Source organism: Copadichromis virginalis, linkage group LG3, assembly GCF_057382275.1.
Source record: "Copadichromis virginalis isolate Kocher_CV1m ecotype Utaka linkage group LG3, C_Virginalis_male_GT1.1, whole genome shotgun sequence".
Taxonomy (NCBI): Eukaryota; Metazoa; Chordata; class Actinopteri; order Cichliformes; family Cichlidae; genus Copadichromis; species Copadichromis virginalis.
The window spans coordinates 26,728,584-26,741,708 of record NC_140620.1 but is presented as its reverse complement, the minus strand read 5'-3'; the positions used below and the strand labels follow the sequence as shown (position 1 = coordinate 26,741,708).

Below are 13,125 nucleotides of genomic sequence, written 5' to 3'. Positions count from 1 at the left end.
TTGAATATGAGCGTTTGCAGTAAACAAACATTAAAATGACCAAGGAAGGAAGGAAGAGAACGATGTGTGCTTGTCAGCATTCAGCTCACCTGTAAATTTCAAGTGACGACTTCATTGAGGTCGTATGAGCCATTCTTTTACTTTGGTAAACCAGAGTTTACCTCAAAGCAGCTCTGTGTACACGGCATTTGGCCGTCTTTGTGAGGACATTCATCAACATCAGTGGGTTTCCCCGTGTATTTAGGAAGTACTACTAAGTGCTTAACTAAAACTCTGACCACAGCCTCATTTAAAGTGGTTTTTGTTTTTTAAATTATTTGGTTTCAGTGGCAGACACCTTCAGCTCACTCATGTTTGGACATTTGGTGCTCTCCTCTTTATGATCAGCTGCAGGTGAAACGTTTAGAGGACATCTGTAAATTGCAGACACATAACCTGCAGTGTTAATACAACACAGGTGTGCATCAAGAGTGAAATCCAACTACCATAAAACTGAGTTACAAATTCTTCTGGGTCACTTTGGTTTGAGTTTTTCATAATAAAAGTCAGAGGAGCTGTAAGAAAAGCAGCAGAAAACTCCCATCACATTTCAAAAGCAATGTTTAAAACACAAAAGACAAGCAGTCAGCACTTTATAAAACTCATCTTTATTGATTCAGAGTCATCCCTCCATCCACGACAATATTTTCTCTGCTGTGTTCTTATAAAAAGCTGAATATGTACATCCTCTTGTATTTACATTATTTTACATGATTACATCGTCAGAGAGCCTCACACCTGCAAAAAGGTCAACTCTCCTGCCTGAAACGTATCACCTGTTGTCAGGGGAAATGAACAATAGAGCAACTTGCTCCTGGGTTGTTGCCTGGCAACAGCAGCTTATCGGATTAATATCGGTAAAGAGGAATTGTTTTTAATTATTTATCTTATTTTTCTAAATATTTCACAAGCTTAGAAAAACATGCGGAGTGACCCCATGTGCTGTGGCAGGGGGTGGGGAAAAACACAAATTAAAAAAGTAATGGAACATATAATGTAGTGCAATGCAAGTTTCTAATGTGAAGTCGTGACGAAAGTACAAACTAATAACAATAAAGTCGATGCACGTGAAAGAGTTTTTGTGCACTTTACATAAACACACAGTCTGAGGAAAGTTTAACAACAAAAACTGTAGCTAACACTAGGCTGCTAAACATCTCCTCATCAATCAGCTTAGTCCTGCACAAGAAGGTGAGAGGGAAAAATGATACAAAATACAGGGTGGAAAAATGTCCTAAAAAATATACACAAACCACTGATCAGACTTAATGCTGATTATCTGATAAATCATAGAAAGACATCAAAAGGTGGCTGGAAAACATAATGTGGAGAGCAGACTCAGAGCATAAATGTGGCTCTTTAAAACCTGCTTTGTTCTCTAATGAGAAACAAAACAGGTTTTATTTTATGTCTGTAATATGACTTAAAGTAAAAGCACATAATTACTTAGGTATAAAAATATTTTATCCATGGAGGCAGAAAATGTTCACCGAGGTCATGTGAAGTGTTCAAGGGTCGTTTTCACTTTTCTCTTCTTTATTTTAAAAACTGTGTTAATGCTAATGTTAGCAGCTATGTGTAAAGGCAGGAGAGGCCCCAGTCATTCAGGTCTTAGAGAGTGGTGTGCGATTCCGTGGCAACTACTGGTCGCTATGGAAAAATGTGTATTCCCAGACTCGTTGGAGAGTAGTTTCTAGCAACTGCCTGTTGTTTGCAAGGAAGGCGTCGCCTTGTCTGCAAACATCACCAACTATGCAGCTGTTAAACTGAGAAGCACAACACAAACTGGAAACAGAGATAGTTCACCTTTGAAATAAAAGTTGAACCTTTTGAAATGTACGTAGTAAGAAGCAAATTTTCTGTTTTGTGTTGGGGAGCAGTTGGCTAGTGTTTGCAGACAAGTTGGCAACTTCCAAGCGAACTACGGGTGACCACAACAATTTGCTAGCAACACAGTCACAAGGTGGTGCAGCTCAGCCTTCGTGATCAATTTCACAACAGGTAAGTGGTTCATAACCTCTGCACAGCTGAATGAATGACAGGTGTGCAGAAGGAAGAAAAATGATACATATAATAAAATAGTACCTAGCAGCAGTCAGCAATCACTTAGCAACCAGTCAGGGGAATATGCAATTTCCCCTAGCAACCAGAGGTTTCCATAGTATCAACAACTGCTCTCTAAGCCTGCGTGACCGAAGCCTAAGCTTTTAAAACATTCAAGACTCTCTCATTAATACTGAGCAGAAAAAAGGCCTCTCTCACACACAGAATGAGTTTAACAGCAACAATAACTCCGTACTTACAAAAGCTCGTGTGTGCAGCCCCCACCCCCTCCAGCCCTGACGAAGAGTAAATAACCACAACCCTGAAACTGAAGGCGCTAAATGGAAGTCAGCCACCTTTTGAACTGTTAACTCCTGTGCTTTCCCCACTTTAATACTTCAGTGTCTCAACAGAAACAGGCTAATGCCAGAGCTGAGCAGCAGCCACCCCTTTGAAAATGTTTAGGCTTTTGGCAGAAAGTTGTTGCACTACAAGTAAAACTGCGGCATAAATCATTTGGACATGTGCGTCTGCGAGTGATTTAGCGTGCAGTAAACCAGAGTAATCGCCTTTCTCTCTTTAAAAATAATGTTTCTGTAAAGCTTGACAAAGTTTCCAGTGTTACAACCATTGCAGATGTGAGGCTCTGCCTGTGGCCAACATGTTTCGAGGGTTTAGTCTTCCCTCTTTTTAATGATGGGAAAAGAAGCTTTAATTCCCGAATTTCACCGTTTCCAACGAATCCCAAGCACCAAGCATGTAACTCTGCCGCAGGATCAAAACACGCTGTTTAGAGGCAACAGAGATGAAGAATTTGGCTCAGCTGCTGAGAATAAATGTGAAACAATGTGATGGTTTAAAAAAAATACTGACTAAATGTGAGGTTTGGTTTATATGCTGTGACATCGCTCATCGCTGTTGCCTCTAAAAGTTGCCCGTGTCTCTCCAGCTGCCAAGATTTGGTACATTTGCATTGGTTAAACAGCATCTTTGACCTCCTTGTTGGTTCAGCAGCAAAACAAACAAACAAACAAACAAACAAAAACAAATTGTTTGCCCTCGTTCTTCCTCTCATTGGATACATTCAAGAAATCCAACACTTCTCTTACAAGCCGTCCTCTCTGGGCCATTTTGATTGAAATAAATGCACTTGTTTGTCCATTTACATCCATGTTTTTTGTCCTTGTGGATTTATCCGTCACACTGTTTGAATTATCCACACTGGGTTCATCCACCCGCCTCTGCCAGCCAATCAGAGACGAGCTGTAACATTCACATCTATCAGTTTGACTGACGAGAAGAGTCGGATCCAGTCAGGACTTTGGTCAAAAAAGTCAAAGTGTGATGAGTTTCTGTTACTTTTCTTTAAAAAAAAAAGAAATAAAATAGCCGACCCCCAAATCCTTTAAAAAAAAAAAAAAAAATCTGGGCTTTAACCGCGTTTGATGATGTCACTTCCTCCTCAGTCCGTCTCTTTCTTCTTTTCGTCCAGGTCAAAGTCCAGCACGAGAAGTTTGGTCTCCTCAGTGCCGTTTCTGCTGCCGGCGGCGCACACCAGGCGAGTGTCGGACGCTCTGATTCGCCACACGACTCCACCTGGATCAAAGACGTGATTGGTTTAGCCACAGACATGTGATAACAGGTGAGGACATAAATAAAGTTCAGGTACGTATATTTTTTCTTAATATTTAATAACAGAGTGAATACTGCATCTACCTGCACCATTACAGTTCATTTAGTGTCTTTTCTACTGAAATGTGAATGTATTTAATCTGTTTGTTAGTTCCACATTAAAATGTTGACACTACAAAAAACCACATAATATATAATTGAGTCAGTTACTAAAAATATCTTCTTTGTATCATTTTATATGATGATGAAGTTGAGAATTTATTCATTTTTAATTTGTATATTTTTTGGACTGGGAAACACCGGTTGCTATAGAAACGTGTACTTTCTGACAAGATTGGGTGAAACTGGTTCCAAAGAGGTACATGAGCTACACCGAACACCACACTGTGACTGATTTAGTTGCTAGCAGACCGCCACGGTAACCTGTAATCTGCATGGAAGGCAAACCACTCACCAATCACGAGTGAAATTGTGAAAAGTGCAGTGCGAATGGGATACAGGCTGCTTGCTTACAAATTAAACGTTGTGCTGTCATGCACGTTTCCAGCTGTGCAGGATGGAAAAAGTGACTGACTGCCTTCAAAGTGAAAGAAACCCCTGTGTTTCCACTTTGTGCATTTTCAAACTTTCACTACAATTCAGTGAATGGCAATCACAGCAGCCTTCTAGCAAAAAACAAACAAACAGAAAAGCAAGCACCACATACCTCTTTGCAAATGAATTGACTCAGTAACAGCCAGAAAAATACATTTTTCCCTAGCGACCTAAGGTGGCGCGAACTCCTCACCTGATCCTCGGCTCTGCAGCGCCACCACGTCCCGCAGCCAAGCTCCGGTCCGCAGGTCCCACAGTTTGACCGTCCCATCGTCAGAGCTGGACAGGACCAAGCCACGACAGAACTGCAGGCACGTCACCGCCGACTGGTGCTTGTTGGGACCTGAAAAGTACGCATCATTACACCGTGACCCTTGACCTCAACCAGTTGTCTTTACATGAGCAGCCTTTCTTCTCAGCGGTATCACTTTATGCATCCTTTCTTATATGAGCGTCAGCATGTGCATCTTCATATAACACCTGATTTCACTGAGTTGTAAATTCTCATATTGAATCATTTCCTCCTTCTTTGGCTCTAAAATATTTGCTGCTTAAAATATTTACTGCTGGACAGATTTCCAAAAAGAAAAAAAAGAGAGAAATTACATGGACATTTACAGTCCCAGAAAATAAAGTTCAATACCACTGGCAGCGAGTCCAATTTTTCATCCAGTCACCAAAAACCCTTGAAACCACTCACATTCCCTTTAGCTGTACTTTAAGGCTAAATCCATGTGGCTCGAATTGCCCGCACATGTGAGCTGAACAGATGAACAGCAAACGCTGTGAAATCCACAACCATAAAAGACTAAACAGGCCGTCACAGACTTTGCATGAAAGTATCCTCAGAACTCGTAGCAACAAACACCCTGTGGTTTGTTTTATTTCTCACGAGTCTGACCACAGCTCAGGTTCACTTTCTGCCTCAGACCTTAACATGATTATTCACTTCATCTCAGAGCCTTTACAATGCCCCCTGTTTCCTCACTTCCTCCCAGCGGGTTGCGGACTTTTGAGTCAGCCTGTTTTATTGCCGAGTCAGCGATCTGGCGCAGAAGTTCCACGGCGACCCTCACCTTCAAGCTGCTCTCATTGTTTAATCGGACAGATTCCCTCTAACGGTGTGTTCACACCGAACGCGATGGACGCGAATAAAACGCCCCAAACGCCCCTAATTTGACGCGTGTACATTCGCGTCTCAACGCGTGTCCAAGAAAAATCCATCGCGCGTCAAAATATCATATTTTGACGCGCGTGAACCGGAAATGTGGGAGGAATGTGGGAGGGAGTTGTGCCAGACCGGTATTTTTGCAAGATGGCAGCTATCGAGCTAGCGCTTGAAGAGAGAGTCTCCCTTCTCTATGTACTGTGGAGAGCAGAGCAGCAGCGTAAAAGACGTCCTCGCCGTACCTGGGTCCATCAGGTCCTCCAGAGGCATGAGCAGTTTGGTGAGTTTCACCACTTGCTCCAGGAGCTGCGCCTGGATGACGGCCGATTCCAGCGCTATCACCGTCATTCACTCGGCCAGTTTGAGGACCTGCTTTCCCTCGTCGGTCCCAGCATCGCCCGCCTAGACACCAACTACAGGCGCTCAATCCCACCTGCAGAGCGCCTGTCCGTCTGCCTGCGGTTAGTAAAACTATTTAATACGGTAGTCCTTTATTGATATCTGTGCTAATATGCTAATCCATCCAGTTATACACTGCTAACATGGATGTGCTATGCTAACAGTGAATGCTGTCGGTGTTTACTGAAAGCAAACTGTGGTACAGAGACGACTCTTTATAATATTTCTAGTGATACTCAGAAGGTCTCATCAAGCCCCGATTTAATTCGATTTATGCTGTTATCAGTGTTTGAATGATAGCATGGCTGTGGTGTCACATCAATGTATGCGCTCGGTGTTTGCTGATATCAAACTGTAGCATTAGGACCACTGAGTTAACCTTTGTAGTGATACTCACTCCTTTTTATTTAGACCTGGTTTAATTCTGGGATAGTTGAATATTTGTATATAATCCCTGAAGCTGTCAGACTCTATAACAGGGGTCACAGCCTTTATTAAAACAGAGTTAGATAAAACTGAACAGTTTGGTTCATCTCTAGTTACATGGTTCTATCTTGATAAGCTGTCTTATCACAGATTAATTTTTCAAAAATATTAATGATTTAAGCAAGGAAAGGGCTACATGTCAACACACAACTCTTTATTTCTATTAATGTCTTACTTCATTCCTACCTGATTGACATGTTTAGGAATTATGAGTGATTGGCTCACTGTAGTTGTGAAAGTTGCTACCAATCAAATTATGATATGTTAAAGTTAAAACAAAACACAACTGTTTTAGATATTATCTAATATACATTTTGTAATTATCCTTATAATTACAAAATGTTTTATGTAAGATTCATGTTTTGTGATTTATATCTGACATCACAAAAGTATTTTGGAATTTGAATAATGTATTTTGTAACTGCAGTACACATAATACTGATTTTGAACAATTTTGTCCAGGTTCCTTGTCACCGGGGACTCCTTCAGGACCATCGCGTTCAGTTTCAGAGTCGGTGTGTCCACGGTGAGCCAGATCACCCCCCAGGCAGCGACGTCCATCTGGGACTGTCTAGTGGACGACTTCATGGCTGTGCCTTCACCTGGAGACTGGCGGTCCATCACAGAGGGATTCCAGGAGCGCTGGAACTTTCCTCTGTGCTGTGCAGCTCTGGATGGGAAGCACATCCAGACAAAGGCACCCCATATATCATATAGGAGACACACACATTGATATACACTAAATATTCATTTCATTTCTTTTTTGTGGTGCCCAAATTGATGCACCTGCTTGATTTTGTTTAAACAATTATTGCACACTTTCTGTAAATCCAGTAAACTTCTTTTCACTTCTCAAATATCACTGTGTGTGTCTCCTGTATGATATTTAACTGACATTTTTTATTGTAACAACCAACGATTTATACAGGAAAATAATGTCTATTAACAAGGTTGCCCAAACTTCTGCATCCCACTGTATCAGTATATTTTGTCATTAGTATAATATGAAATAAATTCTACATGTGTCAAGTCGTGTGCCAACATTTGCTGTGTAGTAGAACTGAGACATTAGTCATTATAAAAATTTATTTGAAATAATATTAAAAGTCTCAAACAGAAAAACATTAAACATAAATATATAAAATATAAGAATTTACAGAGAGACAGGAATAAAAAGGACCAGCTGCTCTCCAGAGCAGGAACAAGGCTGAGGAGGAAATGCTCCATTGGAGACTGGTGTGGACTCTTCAGGGACTCCAGGGTGGCCAGCTCCACCGCCGATGGACCGTCCTGGGACCCGTCCCTCATCTGCCTCGGAGCCGTCCTCCTCTGTGGGCCTGTAAAACAGCACAAAACACAAAGAAATGAGAAGGCTGCTACTAGATTTTAATTTCAACATTGAAAAAAAACAAAAAAACAATAACAGGATATAATCAGATTGGTTGTAGATATTTAGTAAAGGTGATCACAAGGGAATCCCACCGACTAAAAAGGTATCAGTGCTTGCTGTACATATCTGTGGGTGCAGGAGCTCAGGGACTGGGGATGCTCTGCTGCAGAATCAGTTCGTTCTATCAATACAGTATTAAATGTTAACAGGTTGAATATAATAATCATAGAGTAGACAGTGGTCCCTCATTTATTGCAGGGGTTCTCAGAATAACTAGCCCCTGGCCACGCACTTTATACACTGTTTTCCCCACACTCATGAACATTGGTCACAGTTCTCACAATTGATTCTCAAAGTGCAAACCTTTGTAGATTGCAAAACGTAAAAGTATTATTATGCCGCGGTTTGTCTTCATCTGCCCGCCACTTTCGTGCGCCTTTTTCCCTCGCGGTGCAGGTGTCTATTTCCGAATGAGGCTCATAGTTATGGGTGTTTTTGTGCTGTTTTTTCTATTGGACGTGATGGTTATCAAAACCAAACATAAATTTGGCAAGCGCAGGAGATTTGTCAATCAGGCTGCAGAATGCAATGCTGTACTGTGCAATAAAAAATCAGCGAAAAAGCAAAGCAGTGACGGATGAACAGCGGGACCACTGTGTGCTGTTTATTAATAAACAATAAAATATATTCCTAAATGACAACATGCATAAAAGCAGAACGGTATTTGTACGTCAGTGGGAAAATAGCGGTGGCTTGCTAGCTTTTGTGCGGCTTCCCCGGGTCAGTGAAAACTTTCAAAAGAGAAATGAATGAACTTACCAGGTTGCCCGATCTCTTCACATATCTTCCTCCAAGCTCGGTCCTTTTTATTCCTGTCTCGGTACTGAAAGCAGCTGGTGTTGTACAGCTCCGAGTTGTTTGCTACCGCATTGATTAGCCTTCCCCTCCATTGAAGTATGAAAGGCTTTGGCTGGATCTGCCCCTTTGACCTAGGTAACAGCCACGTCACCAGGCTCCTGATTGGTTGTCGCGGCGCGATTTGACGCTGGAGTTCAGATTTTTCCAACTCGAGCGGTAGACGCGAAACGCGCGTATGCACAAAATGCAACACAAAAACTCACGCGCGTGGTTTTATTCGCGAGTCAAACGCGCCAGACGCGCTGCACTGACGCGCGTTTCACGCGTTTTGGCGTTTTGGCGTTTTCGCGACGCAAATCTGCTTCCGAATTTTCGCGGGACCCGCAATCGCGCGTCATCGCGCCTTTCCATTGACTTTACATGTAAACCTGACGCTCTATTCGCGTCCATCGCGTTCGGTGTGAACACACCGTAAGGGACGTTACCAGCTTCTCACCTTGCAGCGTGTGGAGACACTGTCCTGTCCGGATGTCCCACACTCGCACCGTGGAGTCGGCATTCCCGGAAACCAGGATGTTGTCTCGAAGCTCCATGCCGCTGGTCAGCGATTGGTGGCCCGTCAGCGTGTGGACACACCCACCTGAACAAGAGACACTCGTTTAGCTTAGACTGACACCCATGCGTTTCATTTTTATTTGCAAATTTTTATATGATTACAGCAGGTTGCCACCAACAGGGGGCGCTCTGAGCATCACTGTATTTATTCTGTTTAAATTAGATAAAAGTGAAAAGAGGTGATTGCAGCAGCTTTCTGCATTATTTGCCACAAACCATTAAAAATCAACCATATTTGTTTTTTTTCTTCATTTATCACAGAGAAAGAGGCGGCCGTGTTTCAGTTATGTTCCTATGCGTTATATGTAAAGCAAAATAAATCTATAGTAATAATGATAAACTCAGCCTGTCATCCAGAGTTACTGCCCCCTAGTGTCTGAATACAGAAATAAACTCATTAAATAACTCCAGGTTCACAGTGAGAAAACAGAGTCCGTGAGGTCTACCTGTCTCTGGGTCCCACACTTTGATTGAAGTGTCCAACGAGCCGCTCACCACGAACACGCCGTCAAACTGCAGAGAGGGGTGGGAGAGGTGGAGTCAAAACCAAAACAAGGAGCTCAAAGATGCTAAACCGCCTCATGTAGAGCTCAGTTTAAAGACTCCTGCTCTGTGTTTACCTGCAGCGAGTACACTCTGTTGGTGTGTCCCTGCAGCGTGTGCAGGCACACCTCTGTCTCGGGGTCCCACACCTTCACCATGTAGTCGTAGCCGCCCGACACCACGCGGCGCCCGTCGTACTGAACGCAGCGCACCGCCGCCAAGTGGCCAGTCAGGACGTGCTCACAGCGGCCAGTCGACACGTCCCACACGCGCAGCGTGGTGTCCCGAGAGCCCGACACCACCCTGAGAAAAAGAGAGAGAGAGAGAGGCATTACATCGCTGCAGTGACAGCCAATCAGGTCAAGGTGAACCAGAGGTGTGTGTTTGTGTCTCTGTTAAAGCTGCGCTGACCCAGTTCTATGAGTTCATGTGTAACATTAATTTGTGTGTGTGTGTGTGTGTGTGTGTGTGTGTGTGTGTGTGTGTGTGTTTTACCGGTTGCCGTTGAGATGCATGCAGCGCACGGTGGACGTGTGTCCGTAAAGCGTGTGCACGCACTCGCCGCTTTCGGCGTCCCACACGCGCAGCGTCCGGTCTGTGGAGCCGCTGATCACCGTGGTAGCCGCCATCTGACTGCACCACACCCCACCGGTGTGACCCGTCAACGTCCGCAGACACTGAGGGAGAACAAAAGAGGGATACATGATGATTAAACAGTGTTATGATTGAATTTAAACTTTGCTTTTAATTTAAATGATAAAACGCATGAAAACGTTCAGACATGAATGCGACATGAAGACCAGTGATTACAGATAAAGTTGCATTTTTACTGCACTTCAAGCTCAAATATTAGAGTTTGCATTTGGAACAGTCGAGGTCGAAGAAAAGCCAACACGTTCTTCCTCATTCACTAAAGATAAAGGAATAAAGAAATAACCTGGTGCTCTGGGCCAATGAAAGCTGTTATTCTGGGTTTTTCCTGCTTGGATCAAATTAATTACCGTATTTCCCGGACTACAGAGCGCACCTGAATATTAGCCGCACAAGCTAAAAGCCGCAGGTGTTTCAATGTTGACTTATCATATGTAAGAGAATATGCACAAATCGAATTGTCAGGAAAGAGATGGCTGTTTGGAGACACACCACTTTTATTAATATTTTGAAAAACAAGTTATGGGTACATATTTGCACAACCTTTTAGGGTATGTGTACAAGTAGTGGTAATTACAAGTACAAAACATGTACTGTGCTTCATAAATGAGTAACAAATGTAGTACATAACAATAACCTACAGCACACCAGAAAAACAGATTCAGACTACCTTTTAGGCTCAGGTGCAGTGACACGGCTTTAACAAGAAGAAAAGTCAGTCATTCACCACCATCTTTCTCTTCTTCCTGCGCACTAAAACCACCAAAGTCCTCTCCTCCAGTGTCGGAAACGAACAGGCTCAGGGTGGCTTCATCATCCACTCTCAGCTCCTTTCTTTCGTTGTCACTTTCAAAACCAAAGAAATCCTCATTGTCAGTGTCAGAGTCGAACACCTTCTGAAGAGCCTCCTCTCCATCAGGCAGCAGTCCAGCCCTTCGAAATCCGTTGGTGATCGTGGATGTTTTCACACTTTCCCACGCTGTCAGAATCCAGTGGTGGAGTTGGGCATAACTTGCTTTTTGCAAGTTTATCGCCGCTCATCATCCACGCCTCCAGCTGTATGGAACGCCAGGACTGCCATAATGAATTAATTAAATACACCATTAAATAATTAATTAAATGTGGCAATAATTAATTAAAATTGGAATTAATTAATTAAATAAATAGTTATGACACATGTAATTAATTAATTATTGACACATTTAATTAATTATTTATGTATTTCACATTTTAATTAATTATTGACACATTTAATTAATTATTGACACATTTAATTAATTATTTAATGATATATTTATTTATTTCATTTTGGCAGTCCTGACGCCTGGCTCTCGTCATGAAATAATTTTATCTGTCAGCCTCACCCATCAAACTCAGGGGGCGGGGTTAACGCTGCCCATGCAGCTTCTCTAACATTTGATTGGTTGCCGTGCAAAGTAAGTCAAAACAGGTCGATCCTAGAAAATCGATTGCTTGTGTAGACTTGGGGCAGCCAGTTATCCCAGAATGCAGATCAAATCACAAGCAGCAATGGTGGTGGTGTAGTTTTAAAATACCCCGTTTTTCTGTCACCAGCTACACTTTTAACAGTGTTTTAGCCGCGAATGTCGCGACGTATGTCTGGTCAGGTTGTCAACATAGAACATGTTTGCAAAAGTGCTCAGATGTTTTCAGAGATTTCACTAGCTCTGCTAACAGTTAGCATGCAGAGTGCACCGAGGGGGTTACGTTAACCGGTTTGTTTACATATTCCACTCTCCGTGTTCCACATGTTGCATTCGCAGATTCTCATTTTCACCGAACGATCGTCTCTTTCCGCCTGGTCTTGTGTCTCTGTGGTTCTGTAACATAAAGAACGAGCTGACATTTTTCTCACGAAACCAGCGATCAGCTCAGCAGACCCTCAGTTTACCTGCATGCATCCTCCTCCTCATCTGTCAGCTGTTTAACACCTGCTGCTAATTCAAGAAACACGCCTAGTTACCTGGTGATAGTCACAGTTTAACTGGGCAGCCGGTGCTCGATATAACGCAATGTCAGCGCATTTTTCTGCACAAGATAAGTAAATATAGTATTTTCCCCGAGCGCAGAGCTGCTGGAGCTCGTTTCCTTACAGAGAACTTTATAGGCGAGCCAGCTTTATCAGCGGCTGATGTCCAATCACCGGCACACAGCTTTCAAACCTCAGCTGAGTTTTAGCTCTCAGTGGTTAAACGCTGGACTTCATTCACTCAGGTTCTGTCTGTCGGGTCACGTTTACTTCGCTGTTTTATTTACAACTGAGCAAATCGGTTTGGCTGAGGTTAAAGTTACGTTTCATAACTGCATAGTTTCACAGACGTTTAATGGTTCACTGGCACATGTGTTAGACTGAACTATCATCTAAATATCATCTGTTTTTTAATAGTTATTCAACTGTATTCTAAGCACCAGCTGTCTGTTAGAATGTGATTTTTTTTCTCTCTCTGTTGGCAGAGGTATAAAAATGCGCAGGAAAATCTGACGTGCATGGCAAACTTCACCGACGATATTTAGGGAGGAATAAACACACATCAGACATAAATGAACCATTTGCCTGTCTCCATAATTGAGAGCATTTTCTCTTCTTATGTCAACACTCTCTCTCTTTTTTTTTTCTTTTTTTTTGCTTTTTCGGTCATGTTATGTTTACCTGTCAAAGGCTTGTTACAAACTATGAAACACATTG

The 13,125-nt window shown here is 42.6% G+C and overlaps 2 protein-coding genes and 1 long non-coding RNA gene across 3 annotated transcripts; 1 reads left to right on the top strand and 2 right to left on the bottom strand.

The window, feature by feature from the left end:
- Window positions 1-626: 626 nt before the first annotated feature.
- On the bottom strand, window positions 627-10,600 carry LOC146713736 (uncharacterized). The gene is made up of 6 exons (XM_085450082.1): window positions 10,263-10,600; window positions 9,845-10,070; window positions 9,671-9,737; window positions 9,106-9,249; window positions 4,502-4,651; window positions 627-3,678 (listed from the first exon to the last, which is right to left on the bottom strand). Exons 1-6 carry the CDS (start codon window positions 10,469-10,471, stop codon window positions 3,545-3,547), a joined length of 930 nt encoding a protein of 309 aa, XP_085306208.1. The 5' UTR covers window positions 10,472-10,600; the 3' UTR covers window positions 627-3,544.
- Window positions 5,435-7,390, top strand: LOC146713738 (uncharacterized). The gene is made up of 2 exons (XM_085450081.1): window positions 5,435-5,937; window positions 6,824-7,390. Exons 1-2 carry the CDS (start codon window positions 5,585-5,587, stop codon window positions 7,092-7,094), a joined length of 624 nt encoding a protein of 207 aa, XP_085306207.1. The 5' UTR covers window positions 5,435-5,584; the 3' UTR covers window positions 7,095-7,390.
- LOC146713737 (uncharacterized) lies at window positions 5,629-9,079 on the bottom strand. The gene is made up of 2 exons (XR_014918478.1): window positions 8,571-9,079; window positions 5,629-7,698 (listed from the first exon to the last, which is right to left on the bottom strand). It is a non-coding gene; the product is annotated as an uncharacterized LOC146713737 (long non-coding RNA).
- Window positions 10,601-13,125: the final 2,525 nt, after the last annotated feature.

Bases quoted from the DNA above. Each gene is read 5' to 3' on its own strand.
- LOC146713738 (XM_085450081.1), top strand. From the start codon at position 5,585: ATGTGGGAGGGAGTTGTGCCAGACCGGTATTTTTGCAAGATGGCAGCT. The intron at 5,938-6,823 runs GTTAGTAAAACT...AATTTTGTCCAG, and splicing joins CGCCTGTCCGTCTGCCTGCG to GTTCCTTGTCACCGGGGACT.
- LOC146713736 (XM_085450082.1), bottom strand. From the start codon at position 10,471: ATGTATCCCTCTTTTGTTCTCCCTCAGTGTCTGCGGACGTTGACGGGT. The intron at 10,071-10,262 runs GTAAAACACACA...TCTTTTTCTCAG, and splicing joins ATGCATCTCAACGGCAACCG to GGTGGTGTCGGGCTCTCGGG. The intron at 3,679-4,501 runs GTGAGGAGTTCG...TCTTTGATCCAG, and splicing joins GCTGCAGAGCCGAGGATCAG to GTGGAGTCGTGTGGCGAATC.